We start from the raw sequence: 15,909 nt of genomic DNA on the forward strand, positions 1-15,909 counted from the left end.
TTTCTCTTTTGTATTTAAAAATTGCCACTAGCTGCAATTATTAGGGATTGTGACTTGAGTTTTCATTGCTATTCAGATGATATTCAGATTTATTTCACCTTGCCACTGAATTATCCAGCTATGATATCTACTCTAATTGTTTCTGAAACATCAGGTTGTGGATGTCATATACTTTCATGGAAGTTTATTATTTAAGCAAAACAAAACGGAGATATTGTTAGTTGGTACTAAGTGCTTGCTGAGCAAGGTATCCACTCCAGCAATTCCTCTGAAGATTTTTTTGAGCCTACTGCTAAGTTTAAAGAGTCTGTAGCTGGGAAATTTACATGTGAAGGTGCATAGCTGGCACTGAGTGGATGCTGCTTTCACACTAACTGGCCGTAAGAATGACCCACTGGCTGAAGAAAAAAAAAATTAATTTTGGACTGAACCAAATCGCAATTTTTTTGGTTTTCTTGATGAAACAAAACAGTTCAATTCCCCCTCTGCCTAATGAAGAGGAGGGATTTGAACTTGTGTCTGGCATGCTGAAGCTGAATGCCCCAACTTCTGAGCTGTAGGGTATTCTGCAGGGATCCTCTCTTGTTCAAATTTAAATAGTCATATCAAATTCACAGATAGTTTTGGTCAACATTCTACATTCATCTGCGGACAGCATATAGTGGTTTCACAACTGGCAAAGCCTGTCTCTCATCCTCTTCTAGTGCTGATCCACAGAGCAGATGATAGCTTACTATTGCTACCAGTTACTGTGTTAGCTTAAGTGGCAGAGGTCTGTGTGGTGGATGTTCAAAACAATGTTCAAAACGAGCTGATGACCTGAGTGGAGCTATATGATTCCATATGAAAGGATTTCTGTTTTTTTTTTTTTTTTAAGAATTGTTAATGATATTGAGGGACGGTGCTCTCAGAATCAGGGTTGTGTAGTAAAGAGGTGGCTGTTTGTACATTCCTGCCTAATTTGTTGCAGATGTTAGAAGATATATAGTTAACGAGGCTGGGAACTTCAGGAGGAGAAAGGATGGTGAAATATTAAATAATTACTAATTTACTGAATGAAGCAGGGGTCCGCTGGAAAAAATATTTTGTATAGTTATCTTTAGGGCCCTACCAAATTCACGGTCCATTTTGGTGAATTTCATGGTCATAAGATTTTAAAAATAATACATTTCATGATTTCAGCTATTTAAATCTGAAATTTCATGGTGTTATAATTGTAGGGATCCTGACCCAAAAACGAGTTGGGGGAGGGGTCACAAGGTTGTTGTGGTGGGGGGGTGCAGTACTGTTACTCTTACTTCTGAGCTGCTCCTGGCGACGGCGCTGCCTTCAGAGCTGGGCAGCTGGGGAGTGGCAGCTGCTGGCGGGGATCCCAGCTCTGAAGGCAGAGACGCCACCACCAGCAGCGCAGAAGTAAGTATGGCCTGGTATGGTATTGCCACCCTTACTTCTGCGCTGCTGCCTGCAGAGCTGGGCCCTCAGTCAGCAACTGCCACTCTCCAGCCGCCCAGCTCTGAAGGCAATAGCGCAGAAGTAAGGGTGGCATAGTATGGTATTGCCAACCTTCTGTGCTGCTGCTGGTGGAGTGCTGCCTTCAGAACTGGGCCCCTGGCCAATGGATGCAACTCTCCAGCTACCCAGTTCTGAAGGCAGCACAGAAGTAACGGTGGCAATACCACGACCCTGCTAAAATAACCTTCTGACCCCTCTGCAATTCTCTTTTGGGTCAGAATCCCCAATTTGAGAAATGCTGTTCCCCCCTTTGAAATCTGCACAGTATAGGGTAAAAGCATACAAAAGACCAGACTTCATGGAGGGAGACCAGATTTCACGGGCCATGACGCGTTTTTCATGGCCGTGAATTAGCTTCTAATTAAAGACTGTACCATGAACCTTAATTTTGGCACCCCTAACTTTTGAGTGCTTGATTTTGCAACTGTAATAATGTTCTTTTAATGTTGGATTTTTGTGTGCCATTATAATTGCAACTTTGCAGTAAGCAATAGGGCTCACTGCTCACTCGCTGCAATAAGAAGTCTATTATGAGAGAATGGAAACACCACATCTAATCTATTGTATTGACTGGAATAGCTGCAGCATAGTACATGCTATCTTCACTTAACTGCATTACTCTTTGACTATTGCTTTTAAGCAGAGCTGCCAAGAAAATATTTAGGTCCTAGAGACATTTGTAAGCCCTGCAGGGCTCCCTTACCTCATTCAATCATCTCTCTCACACTCAGACACACATTTTTGCTGATTTCACATGCTCTCAAATACCCTGGGAATTATCCCTGTCTGATCCCATCTGAGCTGCCCTGTTTCGGAGTATAATACTCCTTGAATTTTCAAGGAAATATAACTCATTGATTAACTAAAATTCACCTAACTGTCTTTCCCCCACAAAGAACTAATGGAACTGTGGAATCTAATTGAAAAATCAATTGGAATAGAAACTCACTTTGAGAAGAAACCGCATTTGAGAGACATTTCCCTCAAGGATTTAGCTAAAGCTAAGGGCTCTCAATACAGTTGTTGTGCTTTATCCCTGCATTTCAGTGATGGGTGGAGTTTAAATTGGTAAAATGCTGGCATATTTTGATATTAAAGATGGATACATAAAAGCATTAGGATACTATCTAATATAATTTACTTGAATGCCCTGTTTGTATCATACCATCTGTCAGATCAAAGTTGGTGAGCATGCTAATCTTAATGTCTTTTACAATACATTTTAGTTACTTTCAAACAACAGTAAGAAGCAGCCAGGAAAATAAATACAAATCAATCCCTGGGAATCATGAACTTTCTAGGTGGTATCTACTAACCCATTACCTTCCAGTGAGCTCAGATTAGTTCTGTACCAATTCTGAGCACACACACGTCTTTGAAGACACAAAGCCAGGTCAAAACAACTTCATAAAATAAGCTGCACAGCACAAAGTATGATGCAGAAAGCCTATCAAGCTAAAAGCTATGCAGCAATTTAGGCTTCCAGTCTTATCAGGCTTTAGAAATTCACAGACAAATGTTAACAAGTAACTGCTGCCTATTACGTATGTGTGTGGAGCATAACAGTATCTGTGAAATGAAGTACATCAGTGAAATACTAATGCAAGTAGCCAGAACACCTTGGTGTTAATGTGGAGACATGTTTTACACTTTACAATCACAGTGAAGTAAGCAGGTCCTTACCTTCTGGAAAACACTTCTCAGGTTCCATTAAATCATCAGCCAGCTCGGGGATCTGTTCCAGTAGCTCTGCAGAATTTCCCAAATCCACTGTGCTGCCTTCAGAGAGACTGATTTCATCAAGCTTGTGGGCAACAGGGGCAAAGATGAGGAAAACAAATTGATCAATTTTCCCTTAAGGAAGCTGCTGAGTTTTGAATTCAGCTGAACAATATCTCAGCAAAAAATTATACCAAAGGAAAAAACTGCCATGCATTGTATATAGCGTCCATCATCTGTGATAATAATTCTACCTGTTCCTCTGTGTGTTTATTGTCAGCCCATCACCATGTTATCTACAACAAAATTATTCATAAGATAAAACTTGAGAGGTATTATTTTAAAACTTTACCTATTCATTAAAATAAAGCTCTCTTTTGTAACATAATCATATCTTGAGATGTAGCATGGGAGAACCCCTAGCAATTTTTTTGTGGCATATGTCCTTTCCTCATACCTCATGCAATGGAACTGAGCATGCGACCCTATTATGAGGAAATGTGGTCTAGTGGTGAAGGTACTTGATTAGAAGATCTGGTTTCATTCCTGGGTCTGGGACTTTCAGAAGCTTGCCCAAGATGACACTGCCTCTCTCTACATATCAGTTCCTCATCTGTAAAATGGGTATATTAATCCCTTTTCCTGAAGCATCGCCTGTCTTGTCTGTTTAGATTATAAACTCTTAAGGGCAGAGTGTGTTATATGATGTGTTGTAATAGTGCCTGTCACAATGGCACTCCAATGCTGGCTAGGGTCTACTAGGCAATACAATAATACAAAACAATAACTGTCAGGAGGCATAGGTTATTCATTCAGTGACTCACTCTGTAATTTCTAATAAACCATTGAATTTATTTGAGCCTCAGTTTGTAATACTATTATGTCCATCCACAAGATGAGATAATAATACTTACCCATGCTTGTAAAATACTTTGAGATACTCAGGTGAAAGTTGGGATGTGTATGCAAAATATTTTTAATGAGGATGATGATGGAGTTAAAGAACAACTAAAACTTTAATACTTATTATTAATGTGAAAATGAGCCTTCTGCTTTCCTATGTACACAGTCCATGTAAAATCTACAGCCACATTAAAGCAGAAGCTAAAGTTATATTAAAGTGGACCAAATTGATCACTCCAGAAATGCTTACAAAGTGGGACGAAACCTATTCATCTGCAATTAATTACAACAACCCACAGGTCTTGGACAGGGTTTACAATTCTCTGAATTCCCTGTGAAAAAGGGTTACAAATAATTAAAAAGCAGAAAAATATCATTTCCAGAGAGAGGGCAAAAATAAAGTTAATCACAGACTTAATTAGGCAAAGCTTCTAAAAATCCCTATTCAGAATGAAAATATGAGAGTGGCTCACTGTCTAGAGGCTACCAAGACTAGATGAGAACAAGAATGAAAAAAAAGCTGGGCCAACTTTCAGCGCACTCAGAACCAGTGGATACCCATTCACGAGGGATCTTATTTGGCCATTTACCAGTTGGGTTATAAACACAGCCAAACATGGATTGTTAAAATGCTTCCTAAGTTACATACACTACAAGACAACTTTATGATAAAAAAAAAAGTAGAAACTTCAACTAGAAGAGAAACCATTTTGGATGTACTTCCTACCAGTAGAGAGAAAGTGCCAGATGGCGAGAACAGACTCGGTTTGGTACCAGGACCCAAAAATTGACATGCTTTTCTAAATATTTCAATATTGCCAAAATGGTATTTTTCATCAAAAAATCATTTTGATGAAAAATTCTGACTCGTCTAGCTAAAATGAATAAGGAGGGAAAGATATTTTCTAGAGACAAAGTAACATTTGATGAAGGAGATGTCATTAATGACAACTCAAATATGATGAAGATAATTATCTCCTTTTCAAAATCTATGTTCAACATGAAAAATAACAAAAGTCTGGCCTAGTAAGAAGTGAGGAAGATCCTGTAAAAATAATATATGTTAAAGTGCAAGTAAAGACAAACTGAGAACATCTGAATATACATAAATCTGCAGGTTCAGATAATATACATTCTAGGGGACAAAGGGAATTGACAAAATTAACATACCACTGACAATCATTACTGAACATTCATGGAAAAGTGGGAAGAGACCAGAAGACTACACACCAGCAAATATAGTCCTGCACTTTGAAGAAAGGAAAGGAGAATGATTCCGGCAATTGCTATTCATTAAGTCTTTGTTTGTAGATCTTTATTAAAGTAATGGAATAAATATTAAGAGAACAAAATCAGTAAACTCGTAGGGGATAATGGAACTATGGACTGTAGATAGATTTATAAAGGCTTAAGGGTGGATTCTCTAGACCATCAAGGCCACTGTGCACCACAGCATGGTAAAATGGCTTTGGGCAGGGGAATTCTCTTTACTGGCATACCACTGGGATAGCTGTCACCTCCTATGCCAGCTGCCCTGGCATAAGGAGAAAGAGAGAGCATGTCAGGGGCAGGGCATGAATGGAGGAGATTTGACAGAACAGAAACTCTGCTATCCAGATCTTCCACTGGTGTAAGGTCTCCCCTAAAGGCCACTAGAGATATATCTACATTGGAATAAAAGACCTGTGGCACGGCCGTGGGTCAGTTGACTTTGGCTGGCAGGACTTGGGCTGTGGGGCTAAAAATGGCTGTGTAGATGTTCAGGCTCTCGGGCTCGAGCCTGAGCTCTGGGATCCCATAAGCAAGGAGGCAAGGAGAGTCCAGGCTCCCGCCAGAGCCCAAACAACTACACAGCAGTTTTACAGCCCTGCAGCCAGAGTCTCACGAGCCTGCGTCAGCTAAGGCAACTGCTCAGGGCACTGTGGTCAAGGGGCACCATAGTCAAGAGACAAGGAATGGGGCAAGCCTGGGGTGGGAGGCCACGGAAGGAAGCTCAGGGCAATTTGAGGGGGAGCCCGGGAGGCAGTGGGCCCAGGAAACAGGGAGAGATGACCTGGGGTGGGGGGTGGGGGCTGGGGCAGGCAGCAGGAATCAGGGGTGGTGGGTGGGTAGCCCAGGGAGGCAGCAGCGGCTGTGGTGCCAAAATGCAAGTTCTTCCAGGGTGTCAGGATGCCCAACTCCCATTGAAAGTTGATGGGTATCCTGAAATCCCAGTCTTATTTCACAAAATTAGTAGATGGCAGGAAAATGGCAGATACAACACATGAATCTTAGTAAAACATCTGATTCAGTGTCACACGAAAGTCTACTCTTAACATTAATTCTAATTATCTTGAATTCAACCACTGTCAAATTAATTGACAGATATCTGAAGGACCATAAACATAAGATAGTGACAAACGGCAACTAGGAAAGAGGAGGTATATAGTGGTTTACTCCAGGGATCGGTGTTAGGTCCAGTCTTATCTTTGTGAATGATGTAGAAGAGGGACTGAACAGTAAAATTACTAGATTATATTAAACTGGGAGGAGTGGAGACCTGCAGCAAGGACAGAGGAAGAGAGATTAGAAACATGGATGGAAAATGAGGGCTGGTCTTGGAAAAGTACAAACCAGTACATCCAGGGAAAAGATAACTGAAGCACAGACATTCAGTGGAAAGGAGAAACATGGACCCCTGTGACTCCAAGACACACCTGCAGTAACAGCGGAAAGCGAATTAGACATGAATTTACAGCGGGATATAGCAATGCAGAAGACCTATGTGGTTTTGGACTGCATATACAGAAGCATCATGTCTTAACATCAGAGGTAATATTTATTCTCTATGCAGATGTTGGGTTCCTATACCTGGAGTACTGTGTTAGTTCTGCGTATCTCAACACCAAAATTAGATAAATAAGGAGTTGAAAGAAAAACAAGAAAAATGACTAGTGGGATGGAGGGCTTGGTTGGAGGAATGATTAAACAAGAGGATTAATATGTGTAGCTTAGTTAAGTGTAGACTAAATGGGCGGGGGGGAGATTATAAGCGTATTCTAAAATTTAAAAAGTATTAATTCATGAAAGAAGAGGAATGATTTATGATAGTAGAAATGAATAATGAGATGAAATTCAGAAAGGCAAAATTTAGGCTAGTTATCAGGAAAACATTCCTGCCAATGAGATCTATTAGGCTGGGGAATAGTCTTCTTTGGGAAATGGTGAAATCCCAGTTGCTTGAGACATTTAAAGATAGATGGGACAATATTCAATAGGGAAGATGAATTGGATCATCCTAACAGGTCTTTTCCATCTCCAACATCAATGATTCTATTTCTCAAATGCCTCTGACAGTTCATATGAGATGAATTTTTAATCATATAATTTATTCTTTACTGACATCAACATTGTTTTATTCCCAACACATTCATTGCTTCTTATGACTTCCTCTTACCGAATGAATCACTGAAAATCCTCTCTCTTGGGCCTAACAAATCTGTTAAGAGACTTCCTAACAATTATTTACTTTATATGGCTACTCACAAGTTCCTAGGACATTTATCAAATAGATCAACTTGTCCTTATTTGCCCTATGAGACCTCACAGAGATTATTTGTGAAGAGTAGGACTCTAGGCATTTAATGTCCATGCAGACTCCGACCTTCAAAAATAGCATCCTTTGGGCTTTACTCTTTAATGCTGGAATTCACAGCCTGATGTGAACTTCCGTTTGGTTTCCAGTGTTCCATGGAATACTGCCACGTTTCGCCACCTCTTTTTGGGCAGCCACAAATAGAAATAGTTGTATTTTACTAGATGAAGATGGCATTTGTATTCTGGGACCCATTTAAAGGTGAGGGAGGAAATGGGGATTATTGTTTTATCACCATGTTGTTGAATATATCACAGCTAGAATATTCCTGTAGAATCATAGCATTTCATTCCAAAATTAACAAAGGACATAATTTTCCAATTTCCTGCTTTAGTGCAAGTTTCTCTCTCTGTTTAAAATTTACAGTTTAGGAGGGGGGGGGCAGAAAAAACAACAGACTAACAATGTAAACCTGAAATTAGGTTCTCCTCACTATTAGGTGACATGCAGAAGGCTTCACTCCTTAGACCAAACAATTCCAGAGATGGACTTACATCTTCAGCCAATGGTATCTCTAGATCTTATTAGCTTGTGATCTTACATCCTTTAGAATGTATTTTTTCCTGAGGCTGGAATATCAATTGTTTCTGAGTCTCCCTCTTTTTAAATTCAGGGCCCTTTTAATCTGGGGACAAGGGTTCAAATGAAAAACTGAGAATTATTCTAACTAAACCAGTGTAAATATCTCTAATTTAAATGTTTTTATGGCTAGTGAATTTTCTAGTCACAGTATTACAAGTAGGAATCAATGTGTATAGAAAGGATGAACTGGCTCAGTGAATGTTCCATGCTTCCTGGAATACCACAGAAATCCCTCCCTGTGACCTTTGCAGGGTTCAGACTCTAAGTATTTTATGTTGGGGGTGGGGAATAGTCATTTTTGCATGCATGGACCGTAAAATTATGCCTCTTTGAACAACCTTCTTTCCCTTCCTCCAGTTCAGTTCCCACGGAACTCTAGTGGTCCCTACCTTCAAACAACATGAGAACTACAAAAATAATACATCTCAAAATGTGGAATTCCAGATTTCAAACAGAACACAACACCAATCTCTGTCTACAGATTTATCTATCAGATGTTAAATTATTTTGGAAAAAAGCAAATAGGTAATCAGCATAATTGGTCTTTAAAGCACTGGTGTCACCTAGTGTAGTGAAACAATTTGTCAGTATTTTTGTTCTGTTATTGACTGTCAAACTTTGTGCAATACCACAGTAATTCTACCAAACTCATGAAATAATATGCATACCTCCCAGAGAAGTCTGAGAGGCAGTTGGAAATCCATACTTTAGCTGACACCAACTGAATTACACGAGGGATTACTATTTATTTATTATTTGTGCACTAGGTGCTTAAATTGTCATAGCTGTGTGTTGGCTCTGCAGTGCTAAAAAGGAACAAAAACTTATTTGAATCCAATGAAATCAGCAGACATAGCTTTGACTGCATCCAAGAAACAGCTCTTTGTTTACATAGTCACTTTTCAGAAGGGAATAACGCACCTCAGATCCTAAAGCCACAGATGGTAACATTACAGTTTCTTCTATGGTTGCATTTCTTGATACCACTTGGATACCAGTTGCAAATATTTTTATTTTTAATGCATTTTCCAAGTTCTTCAGTGTTTTTATAAAGAACCTCTGCTCCTTTATAAAGGCTACCAAGCTACTACCTATTATTTCTTCCTTGCCATTGGAGAGGTTCTTTGTTTTTTCAAACCAAATAAACCCACCTTAACCTCTATCGCATGCACTATTATCTTGGTCTACTGATTGCATGCAATATCAGGTAGGAAAGTTGTTTCTGTTACCTCTTTTTGCCCTAGGAGTAGTGGTGGTGGTGGTGGTGCTGGTGGCAGCTCAGCCTTCAATTGCTTATCCACGTACAACTCACTTAACTCTTCACAAATCTCAGAGGTCTGACTCCGGACTCCTGGGCTTTTGCATTGCTGCCCCTTTAGTTGCAGCTGTTTTTCCTGCTGGAGATAATCCTAGATATGTTTATTTTCTTGTTCTTTGGCAGCATGCTTTTATTTCTTAAGCAGAACTCCTCAGCTAGAACTATACTTACTGAGGGATGACTCTTTAAGGCAAAATGGCAAGCAACAAGATTACACATGCTTATGCTGTAACTTTTCAGGCTTAGCAATTGTATATGTTAAGATGCTTTGCTGTAAAAAAAAAAAAAGTGGGAGTAGCCTTCTTCTCAGGCATTGTTGTTAGAGGGAGGAATCGTCCTGCAATCTTGTCCATTTTCATCTCTATTTTTTGAGAGAGAATTTGTCTCCAGTGACCGAAAACAACACAAAGAGGTGATTTCAGTTCAGCCAAATAATCGAGAGATGCAATCTGCAGTCACAAAATCAGGCAGCGGTACTTAGGCTATGTCTACACTACAGACCTTAAAGGGGCACAGCTGTACCGCTGTAGCTGTGATGCTGTAAGGTCTCCCATGTGACCGCTCTATGCAGATGGGGGAGAGCTCTCCTGTCGGCATAATTAAAACACCCCCAACAAGCAGCAGTAGCTATGTTGGCATAGTGCTGTCCACACTGGCACTTTTGCGGTGAAACTTATGTTGGTCAGGGGTGTGTTTTTTCACACCCTTGACCGACAAAAGTTTTACTGACAAAAATGCTAGACAGCCTTAGCATAAGCACCGGCGGTAGGTAAGCCTGCAACATCCTATAGTACTGTACACATCTGTACTTAATGGTCGAAAGAAAACCACATGAAAAGAAGGAAAGATACAAATTTAAGAGGAAGGAAACCCACAGAACATCGAAAAAGATAAAACAATCTTAAAGCAGATGATGGGGAAGCATAATCTTCTCGCATTATGGCCAGCTTTCCATTCTCGTTGTTTCTACATAGGCCCCAATTCATGAACTAAGTCAACCCCTATTCAGCAAAGCATTTAAGTACATTCTGGAGCCCAGTAAAACCAAATGCTTAATGTTACACACACGCTCAGATGCTTTGCAGAACAGGGATGGACTGCTTAATCAGAGCCCCAATTCTGAATGAAACCCAATGCCATATTCTGCCAATAGTTACTACTTGGCGTAGTTCTTACTACTACAAGTAGTGCCCTTAAATTCTGACACTTATTAGCAGGTGTGATGATTACTATTGCTGAATTCTATATTACTCAGAGTACTAAGAATTATGCCTGGTTGCGTTTGTAGGACTGGATCCTACATTTGTAAGGCTAGATATGTATAAATCAGCATAGCTCCACTGATTTACAGCAGCTGAGAATCTAGCCTGTAACTCCAATAGCTTAACAAAGTATTACCATACTTTATGTCATTACTGCCGCTGCTACTAAAATATTAATAAAGCTCAAGATGATTTCAAAGACTTATGCTGAAATACTTAAAGAGGGACTTTCATGCTGAGAAAAAAATTACAAGTGTAACTGGATTTTAACAATAATGTTTTAAACAAGTTTCTCTGTCCCCTCCCTCCCCACAAGTCATACCCCACCTTCCTTGATTCTACAGCTACCTCACTGGAGAAGGCAGCAGAAGAGGTGTGAGGGGAAAAAAAAATCTCTTATTAAAACTATAACTATCTGAAATAATACTGGAGAAAAGGAGAGTGGTTGGTTAAGTAAATTGCTTTTCATACAAATGTTCTCAGAATGTCAAGTTTGTATCGGTCCTTTCAAATGTCTTTCTGCTTTCATAGCAAATTTATTTTAAATTAAATTACTGGTTTCCTGCTTCAGAGGGCATGAGGTCTAATGTATATTTTAACTTTAATAAATTAAATTATGCATGACCAAGTCTGTACCCTGTGCTTAAGAATATACTACATAAAATTGCCAGGCACAGCTCAGCACCAGTACACAAAGGCCAAAGAGCACTCCCTAATCATTGGGTTACAGTTTTGTCTCAGTCAGAAAGTTACATGCCTAAAAGTATATCTCTAGAAACTGTAAAATACACAGGGGAGCGGCTAATATGCAAAGCACAATATACACAAGTAAGGCACTCAGCCATAAAAGGTTTTTTAATGCAATGTGCATGCGACTTAGCACCAAGTAATCTTAATGGCAGAGTATTGGTTATAACACTAGAACAACAGAAACAATTGTTTCATGTTGAAAGTTTAGTGTAATCTGGGTGACGTCTCAAGTTCATTTGTACATTAAAGGTTATGCACCCGTAGACATGAGAAATTGTGACGTGTCTGAGAATAAACTGTGTGACTCCGTTGATCTGAAGAACATTAGAATCGTCAAGTAATTATTACCTTGCATAGCGAAGGTAAAGTCAATCAAAAACTTTTCACTATTTACTAACTGCCGGGGCTGGCATCAAGATCTAGGGACTCTTCCCAACCCCCTCCTGTCCACGACATTCACAATGACATGTGATGACATGATGTCAGTTACTAGTGATGATGTTATTGTGTAGTGCCAAAGCTGTCCCATAGGGACAAAATTCCATTGTGCTGTGATACTGCATCAGATGGAACATCATTACAACGCACTTTTTGATTTGTCCTGAAAGCTACACTTGAGGGGAAGACCTGTGGAAAAAACAGCCTGTCCCATGAATCTGGGGATCGCTGGCAATCCCATTCTGAGTATCAGGGGATGATGTGAGCTTCAAGTATTGTAAGTAACTGATGCCGGCCCTGGTAGACCCATTCTCATTTGGCATGATCTCCCCCATTTCCAGTACACATTGCAGGGTCATCAAAGCTTCATCATCAGTTCCAAAGAGAGACCCAGGTGTATTTATTTTATTTTGTTCAACATGGGACTGTTTTTGGTTTTGTTTTGATTCTAGACAATCTGTTCTTCTGGCATGAGCAGCAGTAGATTTCTCTCCAGTAAAGCTCCCCACTGTGGGTGGTTTATGTAATTTGTTTTTAATTTTTTGTGTCAAGTGCTGAGTTGCCACAGCAATATGCGATATGTTAATATTTATCAATTGCGTTGTTTTATTCATTTATAAAGTGAAAACATAAAGCAATACAAAAACCTTCATGCAGGGCCAAAGCTAAGCATAAGAAAATTAAACAATTGCTTATGGTCCCGAGTAGCTCAAGGGGGACTCCTATTTGCTTTTTATTATGTGGTATGGGGGGACCCCAAAATATTCCTGCTTAGGGCCCCGCATGGGCTAGCACCATGCTTTCATGCTGGTAGGGTTGGGATGGAGGGTAGAGTTGCCAATTTTCTAATGGCACAAAACCGAACACCACTATCCCTGCCCCGTCCCTTCTCCGAGGCCCCAGCCCTGCTTACTCCATCCCCCCTCCCTCCATCACTCGCTGTACCCCACCCTCACTTTCACTGGACTGGGGCAGGGGGTTGGGGTGCAGAAGGGGTGGAAGGGCTCTGGCTGGGAGTGTGGACTCTAGGGTGGGGCTGGGGATGAGGGGTTTGGTGTGCTGGAGGGGGCTCTGCACTGGGGCCGAGAGGTTCAGAGTGCGGGAGGGGGTGCAGGCTCCAGCTGAAGGTGTGGGCTCTGGAGTGGGGCCAGGGATGAAGGGTTTGGGGTGCAGGAAGGGGCTCCAGGCTGGGGCAGGGGGTTGGGGTGCGGGCTTCAGGCAGCGCTTACCACAGGTCCCAGGAAGCAGCTGCCAGGATCCTGCAGCCCCTAGGCACATGGGTGGCCAGGGTGGCTCCCCGCTCTGCCCTCACACTCGCAGGCACCACCCTCACAGTTCCCATTGCTCGTTCTTCCCGGCCAATGGGAGCTGCAAAGTCGGCACTCGGGGAGGGGGCAGTGCACAGAGCCTCCCTGCCCAAACTTGCAGGCCAGCACTGCTGAGCTGACCCGGAGAGGCATGTAAACTGGATCAGGAAAGGGGTTGGCTCAGTTTATTTCCCCAATGGAACATGGCAGAAACAGGGACTGATTTGTGACTCCCATGGAACAGGGCAACTACAAACCGCCCTTTACTCAGAACACATTGCAGAGTACTAATCAAGTCCTGTGCACTGAGGGTGAAATTTACCCTGTGCAAAGGGCCAGCACCAGGCCTATATACCACTTAAGTCTAACTGAAGACCTATTTTGAGAGATTAAGTGGGATTTATATAGAGCATGGGGTTTGTGCTGGCATTTCAGGAATACAACGCACCCCTTGAGATGGTCAAGAATTAGAATACCCAGATAATTGTAGGAAGTTGTCAAATGGTCATGTCATTACTGTCGGAAGAGGATACTGCCAATAAGGACATCACAACTTTAGCTAATGCAGGATGGCTGACATGACATCACTGTTTTGCTGGAGGAACACAAGTCAGCATGGCAGTAATTAATGATTTAATGACTGGCAGATCATTTTAACCTGCAAGGCCTCCAAATAGTCAGCCTTTGAATGTGAAAAATGTAATAATAGGAGGGACTGAATGGCTAAAAACACCGATAATGGAACATGGAGGCTTCATTGTACCTGGCCCAGTTCAGCAGTGATCAAATATAGGTATTATATCATGGTTGTTTACAGGGCTATGTGAAATAGTGGAGATGTCTGCCCTGTTCCAAGTGGACAGCTATGGATATCATAAAATCACCATGATTGGCACCATTCCTTTGCAACAATTTGCACCCAGTAATTGGGCACCCTTCCTCATCAGAAAGGTCAAGAATTAAATGATAACGAAAACCAAACTACCATCTATCTAACTCTTAGCTATGGGGATAAGTAAAGCAGTGCACATTTCTGCTGCTGTGTAAGGAAGTTTGCATTGCTTCCTATACGTACCTGTTGTAGAAGTCCAGTAAATAGAAGACTGCACTGTGGAGAGCTGTCAGACAAGCATCTTTCAGAAAGGCTAAATTCACTTTTTAAAAATGTGGGTTAAAAAAGGAGAGAAAAAATAACCATAAACCAGAGATCCTACTAATAGATGTTCACTATGGCCAGCACCAAACAGATACGGATCAGTATGACTGATAAGAGGAAAGGAGGGTTGGTATGAAGCTGTAGGTTTTAAATGTATACATAAGAGCACCATCCCATCCACACTTGAAGAATCACATCAGTAAAGCAGGGCTGCTACTCCCAAATTATATGAAAAAGCAGATTAAAACCAGCAATTATATCGTACCACAGGGGAATCGTAATGCACAGAGAGAGTAATCACTGTGCATTGTGTTCATTCGAACATATCCTTCATCAGACAGATAAATGTATCTACAGTACATTGAGCAACAATAGATGAAGTTCTGGCTTAGGCTTGTATCAGTGTAGGATTAAACCGTAAACACACATAAAGTAAAGGAGACCAAAGCTCTGTCACAGAGAGAGGACATGAAAACTGCAAAGGAAAGCACTGCCCGGGAAATGAGCAAGGAGGATCTGGGAGAAGGAATGTATCTGTCACAGAGTATTGGGGGACTCAGGGCCCTGCACCCCCAGCTTCCTGCGATTTACCATGACTCTCAGCCAGCCAGTAAAGCAGAAGGTTTATTTGGATGACAGGAATACAGTCCAAGACAGGTCTTGCAGGCACAGACAACAGGATACCTCTCAGTTAGGTCCAGCTTGGGGTCCCAGGGCATCCCAGCCCACCCCCCTTTGGGGGGTCAGAGCCATCTCTGCCTCCCAGCCATCTCTCCAGCTCGCTTCCCACACTCTGCCTTCAGCGACCCCTCCCACAGCCTTTGTTCAGTTTCCCGGGCCCCGGAGTCACCTCCAACCCCTTCCTGGGTTCTCATGTTACAAGCTCAGGTATGTTCCCTCGGGCAGACTCCCATCCCCCGATGCAGACCATCCTAGCCACACTCGCCTGTCAGCATTCACACACCCCAGCAAGAACAGTCCCAGTTCGTCACAGTATCCATAAGTAAGTTTGATTGTCTCATTCAGCATGGGCCACAAGGAAAATATTGTGGAAAAAAAGGAACCAATGGTAGAAATTTAAGTTGCCCAGGTGTTATCGAAGGGTTTCCTCCTTCTCCCTCATATACTACCCAATCCATCACTTCATATCACATCACTTGAATAAGTGCATCTGCACACACAAGGGCTGCCCCAAGACAGCGCTGTTAGCATCTTGCAGTCAGGAGAACAAATTCACTCCCACACCACAAACAGACAGTTAAAGCTTGGGGGTGCCATGGTGCTTTGAGGCACAGCTCTGCCTTGGGGCGTGTGACGCCACCTCCTGA

The 15,909-nt window shown here is 41.6% G+C and overlaps 1 protein-coding gene across 1 annotated transcript in view; it reads right to left on the reverse strand.

Moving 5' to 3' along the window:
- LOC128833201 (sodium channel protein type 5 subunit alpha-like) overlaps positions 1-15,909 on the reverse strand; it is a 327,478-nt gene that overhangs the window by 91,619 nt on the left and 219,950 nt on the right. The window contains exons 18-19 of the mRNA XM_054021226.1: positions 9,580-9,747; positions 3,196-3,316 (exon numbers count right to left, since the gene is read on the reverse strand). Of these exons, the coding sequence (XP_053877201.1) occupies positions 3,196-3,316; positions 9,580-9,747 (289 nt within the window). The remainder of the gene's footprint in view (positions 1-3,195; positions 3,317-9,579; positions 9,748-15,909) is intronic.

Source organism: Malaclemys terrapin, chromosome 2, assembly GCF_027887155.1.
Source record: "Malaclemys terrapin pileata isolate rMalTer1 chromosome 2, rMalTer1.hap1, whole genome shotgun sequence".
Classification (NCBI taxonomy): domain Eukaryota; kingdom Metazoa; phylum Chordata; order Testudines; family Emydidae; genus Malaclemys; species Malaclemys terrapin.